Source organism: Urocampus carinirostris, chromosome 6, assembly GCF_059441175.1.
Source record: "Urocampus carinirostris isolate Australia breed hairy pipefish chromosome 6, RoL_Ucar_1.0, whole genome shotgun sequence".
NCBI classification, from domain to species: domain Eukaryota; kingdom Metazoa; phylum Chordata; class Actinopteri; order Syngnathiformes; family Syngnathidae; genus Urocampus; species Urocampus carinirostris.
Window position 1 is genome coordinate 43,901,849 of NC_142354.1, and position 14,525 is coordinate 43,916,373.

The 14,525-nt window shown below is 40.5% G+C and overlaps 1 protein-coding gene across 1 annotated transcript in view; it reads right to left on the reverse strand.

The window, feature by feature from the left end:
* Positions 1-14,525, reverse strand: part of cdh22 (cadherin 22) — a 163,475-nt gene that overhangs the window by 132,480 nt on the left and 16,470 nt on the right. Inside the window, exon 2 of the mRNA XM_088339075.1 lies at positions 11,085-11,379. Coding sequence (XP_088195201.1) covers positions 11,085-11,379 — 295 coding nt within the window. The remainder of the gene's footprint in view (positions 1-11,084; positions 11,380-14,525) is intronic.

Genomic DNA, 14,525 nt, shown 5'->3' on the forward strand with positions numbered 1-14,525 from the left:
CAATTACTTTTGGATTATTCCAATACCAAATATGCTAATAAAAGACAAAAGAAACTAAATATGAATAAAATTATGACTCACAACATGTGGTAAGCTTTCTCTCCTGGCTTTGATCTCTGGCAAAACGAACATCAAATGCGACAGAAACAAAATGAAAATAAATCCAAACAGCTTGCCAACATCATTTTTGCCATTCCATGTATTCCGTTACTCCCCAAGCCTGCACAAAATGTATTAATTTTCAGGCGGAGATAAGCTGTTTATCATGGAGGAACTCGGCGACGCGACGTAAGTATATTCTCTTCTGTCACATTTCATCTCAAGTTTGACTTCATTATACCAAAAACAAGTGTTTTTTTGTACTACCTAAACACGGCTAATTGTGTGTGTTTTCGTGTATTTGTTGTAAAAGCCGTTCGATGCCGCTAGCTAAAGTATTTTTTTATTGTCAGAAGGTAGCTCTTTCACTTTCATTCAAATGAACACAGACCATTTTTTTGAACTGTTGTTTCCCAAAACGCTTCACAAACACTCATCAAATATCACATTTTCACAGTTTTTATTTTCAATATGGAACCGGTAGTGTTAACAAGCGAAATAAGCTGCGATGGCTGCATGTGGTTGAGAGCGGTTAATACAGTCATACTGAATGGTTCGTAGTGGTTTCGCCGCAGTCCTATTCCGTGTAATTGGATGATGTAAGACATGGCTACACTTGTGGGTCATGTTTTGGTACATTCAGTTCCAGTGTGAAGAGTTCTGGATGAGTCACCCAATAACTCCTTGCCATCATGCCAGCGATCACTTCGGTTTAATGGCGGGGGGGTATAATGTATACCTGTATACGTTTTTTTTAAGCATTTTTGAAGGGGCGCCACTACTTCGCCGATTTTCAGTTTTCGCGGGTGGTCTCGGTCCCCATTAACCGCGGTAACCGAGGGATTACTGTATTACAGTGGAACCTCGGTTTTCGAACGCCTCTCAGTTCGAACAAATCGGTTCTCGACCAAAAATTTCAAGAAATTCTTGCTTCGCTTTTCGTTCAAAGAACCGGAGTTCGAACGCCGGTACGCTAGGGGCGATGCTGAGCGTCGTACGAGTGTAGATTGCCCCCACCCCTCGTGAAGAACTGTTGTCACGGCAACGCGCACTCCTTCTCTGCTTTCGTTTTTCAAAAGCAGTGAAGGGAGTGTTTTAACTCCTAATTATGCCTCGGAAGAAGGTCGGTGCAAGCAGCAAAGTTGCTACAGGTGAAAAAAGAGGAGTAGTGCGTACAACTATTGCATTTAAGAAAAATATAATAGCAAAATATGAAGAAGGTGTGCGAGTTTCCCTTCTTTCAGGAATACAGCATGGCTTCTGCAGACAACCGCCAAGGTAAGAAATCCTACTCATAATTATTTTCTTTATCCTTTAACCGCTCACCACTCGTTGTGGAGACCCGGGTGTTAAATGACGTGTAAACGACCTGATTTTTTTATTTTTACACGCTCATGTTAGCGTAATCTTTCGTACGGAAGATTACGCTAACGCAAACGTACGATTAGCCTGGGTTAGCTTCATGTTTACTTTCGTGGTAAAGATTTAGGGTGTTGGAACGGATTAAAACAATTTTACATTACTTTTAATGGGAAAAAATGACTTTGGTGAGCGTACAAATCGGTTTTCGTACAAAGAAATGGAACGGATTATGGTCGAGAACCGAGGTTCCACTGTACCGATATGTTAAAAAATGCCATCTTTGGGTGTGCGCCTTATAAGTAAAGAATCCAGCGTTTGGGGCCAGGTGCTAATCCTTCCCAGCCAAGTAGAAGCAGCTGAGTGTTTGCAGTTGTAATGTTGTCTTTTGCTTGAGTAAGGACGCTTGGCAGAGACTATCGATTGTAAGTCACTGCTGCCTCGGCCTGTCCCATCCATTGTTAGCATGACAACGGATCGGTGCTAATGACGACTGCAGCATTTTGCCATGGGTTATCTTACTATGGCAGAGCAACAGAGGCATGATTAGCCCTTGCATTTTCACATGACATCCAAAGGTGTGAAACTGCTGTAGCTGCCACATTGACTAAATGAAGAAAGGAGCTTTGGATTCAGCCTATAGTTTGATGACACTAAAGAAACATATTTAGATCCGGTAGGGAATGAAACTGTCCTTCAACTTGACCAGGGTTCTTGTTCATAAAACGGTACTTTATATTGTGTAGATATTCTATCTATCTACCTTGGTCATATCCCTCAAGAGGGGTGACCGATAGCAAGACAAACACATACAATAACAAAGAAAATGAAAGGGAAATAAATAACAAAAACACACACAATGTTTTGGACCATGGCCAACCCAATTGCCTAAACACCCAAACAAGTTAGGCACCTCGGCACCCAAGTTGGTCATGCTTTCGTCCCTCCAGATGAAACGGGACACCAGAAAGCGGCCATGTCACTCGGATCAGGGTGACAAAACACACTCTTTTGTTCAACAGCAGGGCCCGACAGCTTTCACTGGTTTACCCCTGCCGCATCATACGGGTGCCCAGCCCATCCTTAAGAACGCGTCCACAATCCCACTATCCTTTCACAAGACCTCTCCACTCCTTTCTATCACCAACAAGATCTCTAGCTTCCATTATATTTAGACCTCTTTCCTGCAGTGCACTCATAACACCATCCATCCACGTCAATGGCGGCCTACCTCTTGGTCTCCTTCCATTGACTTCTGCTCTGTAGATCCTCTTCAACATTCGCTCCTTATCCATCCTCTCCATGTGTCCAAACCAACCGAGTACTCTCTCATCAACACGGTTGCTCAGTTCCACGACTACTCCAGTTCTGTCCGTCACAATTTCATTTCTCAGTCTATCACTCCTAACATAGTCCTCAAACACTTCATCTCAAAAACATTCAATTTTCTTCTTAAATCTGCGTTCAGGCTCCAAGTCTCTCCACCATACAACAAAGTCGGCACAATCACTCTCTCATACAATCCCCTCTTAACATCCATACTCATACTCTTGTTACTCATCTCTCTCCTCAGAGCACCCAAAACCTTGCTTCCTTGATTGTGTAGATACAAATATATGTTTTATTTCTACTATTGACCTTTTTAAAACAATGTCACTATTGGCCGATCATGTTGCTGTACTTTATTTTCCACACCCTTCAGGGCGGATCTGCCTTTTTAATCGAGGTGTCATGATTGCCGAAGTGAAGACACCCGTGGCAATCGTTTGGCGCGCTGGAGCGCCCTCTCTGATTGGCTGACGTTCTCTTCTTAAGCGGTCAGCGTCCAGAGAAGGACGTCAGACCGTACTGTGTGTTTCGCCAGATTACCAAAGACTACTCTCCTGTCTTGATTCCTGCCTTCGGTTCCGACCTGTTTCTGCCCCGCGTTTACATTCTACTGTCCTGCCCTGGCCATCGACCTGCCCGTTAAGACGTATTGATTCTGCCTACCTGCTAGCGACTGACAACCATCGGCTTCCAAAGCCAGCTACTGTCAGCTCAATCCAATAAAGATTCCTTTAAAACGAACGCAATTGAGTCCGAGATTCCATTCTGGGTGGTGACACTAGGAGATTTAATGAAAACAAAGGGCTCAGGACAGGCTTTTGGAACAGGTTGTAATTTCTTATCTGACATTTGGGGTATCTTTCCTGTTCTTGTGAGTTCAACATTCATTAATGTCTTCTCTCCTTATTTTAAATGGAGACTAAATATTAAACATATCTATATAGTACACCCCTGGCTAACATGTTGATTGTAGGGACTAGAGCTTGAAAATATCAATCACTAGATCAATTGATCTTTACTTTGTCAGTAATAACTTTAATGACAGTAAAATGAAGATTTGGTATGAGCAACCATGATACTGGCATAACATATTGCAGAAAGTACATAAAGCATGGTTATGATTATGAGTTTGTTGATACTGTGAAAATACACCTCTGGATCACATGCTTTGAATAACATATTTCTCATTCATATCAAGTGGCTATACGTATATATATATATATATATATATATATATATATATATATATATATATATATATATATATATATATATATATATATACACATATATCTCTCATCTCATCTCATTAGCCGTACCGCTTATCCTCATTATGGTCGCAGCCATCTCCGGGCAGTGGGCAGGGGACACCCTGAACTGGTTGCCAGCCAATCGCATGGCACACAGGGACAGACAACTCATTTGCTCATTCACACCAAGGGACAATTTGGACCGGCCAATTCACCTAAAATGCATGTTTTTGGAACGTGGGAGGAAACCGGAGTGCCCGGAGGAAACCCACGCAAGCACGGGGAGAACATACTACGCACAGGAAGTCTGGAGCTGGATTTGAACCCACGACAGGTTCCCATTACATGAACTGTGCCGCACAAGCGCTAACCACTGCGCCGCCGTGCTGCTACACATATATCATTTATTTTTATTTATTTTTTGTTAAATTGTATTTATTTGTTAAAAAGTTGAAAATATCCAATAAAGTGTGCAAAGCCAAATATATATATATATATATATATATATATATATATATATATATATATATATATATATATATATATATATATATATATATATATATATATATATATATATATATATATATATATATATATATACATAACGGGTGTAACAATAACTTTTATTTTGTTGAAATTCCTGCTGAAATTTGTTGTATAGTTTTTGTGTAAGTGTCCTGAAATGATGAGTCCAACAGTGCCACCTGCTGGTATGGGGTAAGGTTTGGTTTGGCTTTTGATCTTTTGACCTGAAGGCGGATGCCGTTGGCAGTCTACAGCGCGCTGCTAACGGTAAGCCACGATCTTTTGGTGTTCTGCAAAAAGTTAATTGTAAACATTAAAACCACAGCTGACACATCTCTCAACATGCACAGTAATGTGATTGAGGTTGTCAAGCTCTTTGGATTTTTTTTTTCGTTTTGTTCTGTCGCCATTTTTGTTAGTTTTGTCGGACCGTTGCATGTTGTGCTAAAATGCTAATTCCCCTTTTAGAGATCAAAGCCAACAGAGAAGCTTACCACGTGTTGTGTTGTGACTCATTCATTTGCAGGTAAATTGCACTCGTTTTTATACTCGTTATTGTTATTATTTCTATTTTCTTATATATATAAAAAGGAGGATGTTGGTTAACATTCAGTTTAAAGAAAAATATGTTGAATTCATTGTAAACGTAAAAAGCCACTATACGATCTCTTGTTAAAAGTATCTTGTTAAAATGGATGTAAAAATGTATTGTGATGGTTGATATTCTAAAATGTATTTTATGTAAACTGAAAAGAAAGCTCTTTGATATGTTTAGGGCAGTCTACAGCGCGCTGCTAACGTGTTGAAAGCCAGCAGAGGAGCTAACCACGTGTTGTGTGTGACTCATTCATTTGCAGCAACTGTAATAAAAACTTCATCATCCAGTCCAGCGTGAATGTGGAATTTTGGTGGGACGGGTAGACAGCGGTTACATATATTTACCGTAAATTCCAGACTATAAGCCGCTACTTTTTTTCCCAAATGTTCAGCCCTGCGGCTTATTCAGTGAAGCGGCCAATTTCTGTAATTTATCTAACTGCCACCGGCGGCATTCGAGTACAAAAGGTAAGATTTAGACCGGTGGAATAAGTGCACCGAGGTAGACGGCATCCTCTTAGTTTGCGTACGAATTTTCAGTCTGACAAAGGTTCTTTCCGACAATGAGGAAGTCGCCCTTGATGGCGGCAGTTATAAGGAGAAAGATAAGATCGGTTAACCGTAAATTTCGCATTGCGGTATGGCTTTTTTTTAACAGATACACATGAAGCGTTGCGAGCGTGTTATTAGTAGCGTGGTGGTACCTTTCACAGGCACGGGTTGGGATGAAATGTATATTATTATTATTAAAGCTTTGAAAACTCTCTCGGTGTACCGTCTTTCTTTGTAAATATGTGTAACCATGTATAATATGTATTTGCAACTGTTATTTTTGTAATGTATTTATTTTAGATACTTATTCTGATATGTTTTCTATGAGCGAATAAAAAAGAAGGGGCGGAGCAAACACGGGCTGACGGGAAGAGGGGTAAAGCTGAGTTATATGTTATATATGTTTGTTGTTGCAGCGGACAATAGTGGATACCGGTATATATTTTTCCCACCCTTAACATTTTTTTCATTGGATTACTTTCAACGGGACCCGGTGTCGTGATTACCTAAGTGGAGCCACCTGGGTTAATCATCTGGCGCGCTGGAGTGCGCTTCCTGATTGGATGGTGTTCCCCACTTAAGCTGTCAGCGTCCAGAGATGGACGTTCGAGTGCACTCCTCGTATCTCTGAGTGTTACTCCGGACTACAAGGTACCCACGATTTCTCTTGCCTGATTCATGCCTGCCTCTCGTTGCCTGACCTATTTCTGTTACAAGTTTTACGATCTACTCTCCCGCCCCGGCCACCGACTTACCCGCTACGTTGGACCTTACGCTTTTCATCACGGAGCTGCCGTTCCGCCCGAAGAGGCTTTCGACCAGCAAGAGCCGAGGTCCCAAGCCTGTTCCAACGATCCTTGTCAATAAAAACTCTGAAACTGACGCAATTGGATCCGAGTGTCCGTTCTGGTTCATGACACCCGGACTTTTAAGGTCTGCATTAAACTCTTATTGCAGGTATCATTTTCCATTCATGTTGCCGATGATGGTGTTTGGATTGTATACTATATTTATAGTTACAATCGCGGCACCTAGTCAGATTTGGGATAACCTTTTGACTGTTTTAATGTTGGCGCATGCGGCTTATATACAGGTGCGGCTTGTGTAAGGACAGAACTAACAATGCCTCCGAAATGTAATGCGTACGGCTTATAATCAGGTGCGCTCTATAGTCCGGATATTACGGTATATACATGCTTTCCCATAAAACACATAGGTTTGCCATGCACGTATCATGTCCCTGTATGTCTATGGACGAGATGTTGAGGTGAAGAGCTCAAACGTTGCACTTTTTCAGACGTACGGGAGCCCGTAACTAGGCTGCCTTGAGGAAACGCGGCAATATCGCATTTTGGCAATACTTAAAGTGCCGTCGTTTTAAACCCTTTAGAGACCTTGCTCAAGCAGCATAAATATTTGAGCGTTTACTATTGATGGGGAAGAGCAGAGGGAGAAAGAGCTGGCTCCTCTTCAAATATTAATGCCACTTTTCAAAACATAAACATTGGGACGGAATTCCAATTGTAAGCCACCTGCTACAAAGTACTGTGGGAACGATAGTGTTGGTACAAAGATGGAAATGTCTCTTCTGAGAGCGACACTTGCAGGGACAAAAAAAACAAAGTATGTTTGAGGCAACAAAAAGCACTTTATGCCATCACGGCTTTCTCGGTTCCTCGTCTAAAGACTATATTTGGACAAACTCAGCTCGAGGATTGTACAAATAAATTGGGCTCCGTTTCTGTGCAACAGAAAATGTGAAAAAAAAACACAGGGAAGTAGAAATGCTTTAAACCTAACACACGTTTCAAACTCGTGTCCCGCGGACCCAATGTGGCCCAACACCTCATTTGATGTGGCCAGGGTTGGGTAGGGTTACTTTAACTGGATTACTTTCAATTACTTTTGGATTACTCTAATACTAAATATGCTAATAAAAGACAAAATAAACTAAATATGAATACAATGATGACTCACAACACGTGGTAAGCTTTCTATCCTGGCTTTGATCTCTTTGATCTCCGGCAAAACGAACATAAAATGCGACAGAAACAAAATGAAAATAAATCCAAACAGCTTGCCAACATCATTTTTGCCGTTCTGTGTGTTCCGTTACTCCCCAAGCCTGCACAAAATTTAGTCATTTTATTCATATTAATATATTCTCTGTTCCTTTATCTTCTTGGGTTTTTTACCTGACTGTGAATGTGTGAAACTGGAGTATCATGCCCAATTTCGATGTCACAGTATGTTAACACATTTTTTAACAATGACAATAAAGGTATATTCTATTCTATTCTATTCTATTCTATTCTATTCTATTCTATTCATATTTAGTTGTTTTTGTCTTTTAGTAGCATATTTGGTATTAGAGTAATCCAAAAGTAACTGAAAGTAATCCAGTTAAAGTAACCCTACCCTACCCTGGTCAAAAGCAGTACTAAGGTCCAGCAGTAGCAATAGTCACCGGAGTCCATAGTTGACCAGCTCGGTAGCCTAGATGGTAGGGCGCCCGCTCCGAGGCCGGGAGGTCGCTGGTTCAAGCCTCGGCCGAGTCATACCTAAGACTTACAACATTGGTACTCATTGCCTCCCTGCTTGGCGCTCAGCATTAAGGGTTGGAATTGGGGGGTTTGGTCACCTAATGACTCCCAACGCAGGAGTTGGTTCTAAAAACCCGGCGCCGATCGAAGGCGACGAGTCACGTCGATAGCTCCGCGTGACAAAATGATTTCCGGTAGATATCATGTTGATGGTTGATACTGGCTGAATAATAATAAATAGTAGAAGATCATTGGATATCTTAATCAGGGCTGTTTCAGTAGAGCGGTTAGCCAATATATCTAGTGTCCCTACCCAGGTTACTGTTTGTTTAATGGAGGCAAATCATTAATTTGCAGAATTCACAAGATTACTGACACATCTCCTTTTTGCATGAGCATAGATGCATTTTGGCAGGATATGAGAGCGTGTGTGAATCCCAATGAGTGAGCTGAATTTACCTGAAGGCCCACACAAGAGTGACTAGTTAATTGGAGCTGAAGTAGGCCACACTGAAGTGGCTAACTTCACTCAAGCGCAAATCATTGAAAAAAAAAAAAAAAAACCAGATCCAAGTACTGTTTTGATCCATGATTGACCCAATTTGGATCAGAACAATCTTGTTTTTCCCCTAGAGTCTGACAAATCTAATTGTCGAATGAGTCAATGGTTCATAAGCAAGAATGTTTGAGATTGGACCCTTGAGATGTCCCACCTACTTGGACCTGTAATCATTTGCCCCTCAGGACCGTGCCAGATCACAGCCAGATGGCTCAACCTGATGAGATCATAAACACTATTCTTTTTCTTTGTTTGATTGCTCGAGGTGGCTTATCACAGCACCATTGTCATCTGTTAAGTTACCTCCACCCTGATGAATGAGTTTATTGTCAGAAACATCTGCTGAACATTTGCTCAGAATTCCATTCGCTTGGGGGGCAGATTTATCATATTGCTGTTCTTGGCCATGTTGAATATCGGTGTTTGAGTGTCTTTAAAGGACAAACTCTTATTGTTTTGGGGCGGCAGTGGCTCAGGTGGTAGAGCGCTCGTCTTGGGATCAAGAGATCGCAGTTCGAATCCCGGCTCCTCCGTGTTACATGTGGAAGTGTCCTTGGGTAAGACACTGAACCCCTAATACCCCCAATAAGCAGGTTAGCGCCGTACATGGCTGCAAGGCCGCTATTGGGAAATGTGAAGCACATTGTAAAGCGCTTTGGGAAGTCATTGACTTGAAAAGCTCTAAAAAAATGCAGATCATTTCATTTCATTTCATTGTGATTATCCGAACACAACCTTGAACGTTTCATTTAAAACGTAGCCGAAAAAAAACTCACTTGTTGATGTTTTTATACTCAAAATGAAATGCATTTAAGTTTCCCCTCAAATGGCACATTCTTATTTGTATAATACTGAACTCCCCCCCCCCAAAAAAAAAACAAAAAAAAAACAGAAATAACTTGAAACCCCCAAAAAAATGATGATGTTACTAATCCAGTTAGGGTTACTTTAACTGGATTACTTTCAATGACTTTTGGATGACTCCAATACCAAATATGCTAATAAAAGACAAAAAACACTAAATATGAATAAAATGATGACTCAAAGCACGTGATAAGCTTTCTCTCCTGGCTTTGATCTCTTTGATCTCCGGCAAAACAAACATCAAATGCGACAGTAACAAAATGAAAATAAATCCAAACAGCTTGCCAACATCATTTTTTGCCGTTCCATGTATTCCGTTACTCCCCAAGCCTGCACAAAATGTAGTCATTTTATCATATTTAGTTTATTTTGTCTTTTATTAGCATATTTGGTGTTGGAGTAATAATTCTATAATCACAAACAACTAAATAAACAGCAGAACCAGTCTGTGGCATGTTAACCTAATATTTTTCACGTTTTCAATGAATGCACTAAAATATTTTTTGTTGAACTACAGTTCTTACAGTTCTATACTTAAAAGGTTCCGGTAGACATTGGAACCTCGGTTTTCGAATGCCTCTCAGTTGGAACAAATCGGAGTCCGACCAAAAATGTAGAGAAATTCTTGCTTCGCTGTTCGGTCAAAAAAATCGGAGTTCCAACGCCGGTAATGCGTGAGTGCGTACGCTAGGGTGCGGCGTACGGGTGTAGTTATTGCGTGAGGACGTGCTTCGTTTTGCTTTCGCTTTTAATATAGGTGTAGGAAGTTTTTTAACCCCTTATTATACCTCCGAAGAAATACTGTGCAAGCAGCAAAGTTGCTACAGGTGAAAAAAGAAAAGTAGTGCGTACAACTATTGCATTCAAGAAATAAATAATAGCACCACCGTCCACCTGCGCATTCTGCTGACCACCACAGAGGTAAGAAATCCTATTCATAATTATTTTTCTTTATCCTTTTTTTTTTTATTTTTACACGTTCGTGTTAGCCTGGGTTAGCTTTGTTTACGTTAAACATTCAAGTTAAACATTCAGGGTGTTGGAACGGAGCCCACAATTCAGGGTGTTGGAACGGAGCCCCCTTTCCAATGAACCGCTCACCACTTGTTGTTGAGACCCTGGTGCTAAATGACTTGTAAACGACCTGATTTTTTTATTTTTACACGTTCATGTTAGCGTAATCTTTCGTACGGAAGATTACGATAACGCAAACGTACGATTAGCCTGGGTTAGCTTTAGTTTATGTTAATTATTCAGGGTGTTGGAACGGATTAAAACAATTTACAATATTAGTAATGGGAAAAATGATTTCAGTGATCAAACAAATCGGTTTTCGAACAGGGTTCTGGAACGGATTATGGTCGAGAACCGAGGTTCCACTGTACTGAATTTAGGGAGTCTTACCGATAGGGGAGAGTTCAGCCACGCTTCCAATATACGGCCCTTCCAAGAACTTGGGCTCGCTGTCGTTGATGTCTTGGACCTTGATGACAAATTCCGACTCTGGTTCTAGAGGATCGTTGCCCAGTAGATCACGGGCCTGCGCTCGAAGCGTGTAGAAGGCCTTTTGCTCCCGGTCCAGCCTCTCAGTGGCGTGGATGTCACCCGTCAGTTCGTCAATGATGAAGATGGTGCCTGCCCCTTCTCCAGAGATGGTGTACTTGATGTTACCTTCACCTTCGTCTGAGTCTGTGTGAATCTGTAAATGCATAAAGGAATGCATCTGGTCGGTGATGGATTGGTTAAGTGCTCTACAGTTTTTTGATAATTGACTGAAGTTGCCTAGTATATAAAAATGTTTGAATTAGTTGAAAAAAAATCACAGTAGAGTGAAAAAATAAAGGCTAGTATAATAAAGTAGTAAAATACATTTTTATTTATTCATTGTATGCATCCATCCATCCATTATCTGCACCGCTTATCCTCAGTAGGGTCGCAGGGGTACTGGAGCCCATCCCAGCTGGAGGCCATGCCAGCTGTCAGTGGGCAGGGGACACCCTGAACTGGTTGCCAGCCAGTCGCAGGGCACACAGGGACAGACAAATCATTCACACCCAGGGACAATTTGGACCATCCAATTAACCTGACATGCATGTTTTTGGAATGTGAGAGGAAACCCACGCACGCACGGGGGAGTAAATGCAAACTCTGCACAGGAAGGCTGGTAGCTGGATTTGAACCCATGACCTCAGATATCTCTCTCTCTCTCTCTCTCTCTCTCTCTCTCTCTCTCTCTCTCTCTCTCTCTCTCTCTCTCTCTCTCTATATATATATATATATATATATATATATATATATATATATATATATATATATATATATATATATATATATATATATATATGCCTCCATTACCATCCTCCTCATAGCGTAACCAGGAATATAATTGAGTCAATTTTGGCAGAAAAGTTTTCTTGCTTGGGGTCTTTTGTTTATTATCTTTCATTGAATCGTTCGCTTCAACACACGTGTTTTCCTTGCCTTCACGGTCTCTTGAGTTGCTTAGTACAAGAACTGTTTAAATGAGTTGAAAAAAATCACTATAGAGTGAAAAAATAAAGGCAGAGTAGGGGCAGCACGGCGGCGCAGTGGTTAGTGCTTGTGCGGCACAGTTCATGTCATGGGAATCCAGCTCCAGACTTCCTGTGCGGAGTTTGTATGTTCTCCCCGTGCTTGCGTGGGTTTATTCCAGGCACTCCCGTTTCCTCCCACGTTCCAAAAACATGCATTTCAGGTGAATTGGCCGGTCCAAATTGTCCCTAGGTGTGAATGAGCGAATGAGTTGTCTGTCCCTGTGTGCCCTGCGATTGGCTGGCAACCAGTTCAGGGTGTCCCCTGCCCACTGCCCGGAGATAGCTGGGATGGGCTCCAGCCCTCCCGTGACCCTAATGAGGATAAGCGGGTACGGCTGATGAGATGAGATGAGATAATAGAGTAGTAAAATACATTTTTATTTATTCATTGTATGCATAATGTTACATAATTATTGGTAATATATAAGGCAAAAAATAAAAAGAAAAAGTAATGAGCCGGCTGGGAGCCCAAATGTAGTGAGCCTGGCAGAACGAGCCAGTAAAGCCTGAATTCCCATTATAAATAATTTGCACAGTACAAATAACATGTTTTCCCATATATCCACGTGTGTTTTTATCTTTTCAAATTGTGTACCCTGTATAACAATGTTTGTATGTGAAAAAATAACATGAAAAATAAAAAAAATAACTTTTTTTTTTTGTTCTTTATAAACTGTCTTGCTGTGAGTAAATAGGTGCTGCATTGCGATTGTAAAGCTCGTTATCATTTAACAAGGGAATCACACTCTTTAAAAAAAAGGCATCAATTAGTAGAGATTGATGTGCATGCAAAAGGCCTCCTGTAAACTTTTGTTTGCAATAATCTCCTGTCTCATTTACCATGTTTTGTGAGCATGCTTTGTTTGCTTTGCCTTTCATAACTAGTGTATTTACGATTTGATTGTTTGCAAGTGTAACGGGTGTAATAATAACTATTGTTTTATTGAAATCCCTGCTGAAATATGTTGTATAGTTTTTGTATAAGTGTCCTGCAATGATGAGTCCATCAGTGCCACCTGCTGGTATGTGGTAAGGTTTGGTTTGGCTTTAGATTTTGCGACAGGAAGGTGGGGGTTTTTGGCAGTCTACAGCGAGCTGCCAACGGTAAGACACGATCTTTTGGTGCTCCGCAAGAAGTTAATTTTAAACATTAAAACCACTGCTGACACATCTCTCAACATGCAGAGTAGATAGATAGATAGATAGATAGATAGATAGATAGATAGATAGATAGATAGATAGATAGATAGATAGATAGATAGATAGATAGATAGATAGATAGATAGATAGATAGATAGATACTCCATTCATCATTCAACATTTCCAGCAGCATCCCAGTAATGTGATTGATGTTGTCAAGCTGTTTGGATTTATTTTCGTTTTGTTTCTGTCGCCTTTTATGTTAGTTTTGCCGGAAATTGCATGTTGTGCTAAAATACTAATTCCCCTTATAGAGATCAAAGCCAGCAGAGAAGCTTACCAAGTGTTGTGTTGTGACTCATTCATTTACTCATTGTTGTTATTATTTCTATTTTCTCATATATATATAAAAGATGATGTTGGTTAAAATTCAGACTAAAGTAAACTATGTTGAATTCATTGTAAACCTTAAAAAAAAAAAACAAAAAAAAAACCACTAAACGATCTCCTGTCAAAAGTATCTTGTTAAAATGGATGTAAAATGTATTGTGATGGTTGATATTCTAAAATGTATTTTATGTCAACTGAAAAGAAAGCTCTTTGATATGTTTAGGGCAGTCTAGAACGAGCTGCCTATGAGATCAAAGTGATCAAAGCCAGCAGAGAAGGCTAACCATGTTTTGTGACTCATTCATTTGCAGCAACTATAATAAAAACCTCATCATCCAGTCCAGCGTGAATGTGGGACAGGTACACCGCGGTTACACAAGGGCACACATTTATCATACGTCTAGGTTTTACCCACCGGAGTTCCACACAATTCTACGGATAGCACTGTGTTGTGTGTTCAAACTTTTTTAAGCAAATACCGTAAATTTCGGACTATAAGCCACTATTTTTTCCCTAAATATCAACCCTGTGGCCTATTCAGTGATGCGGCCAATTTATGTCATTTTTCTAACGGTCGCCAGCGGCGCTCGAGTGTTGCTACCAATAACTGCCCTGTCAAGGCTATATTATTATTATCAAAGCTTTGAAAACTCTCTCGGTGTACCGTCTTTTTTTGTAAATATGTGTAACCCCTGTATAATATGTATTTGCAACTGTATATTTTCGTAATATATTTGTTTGT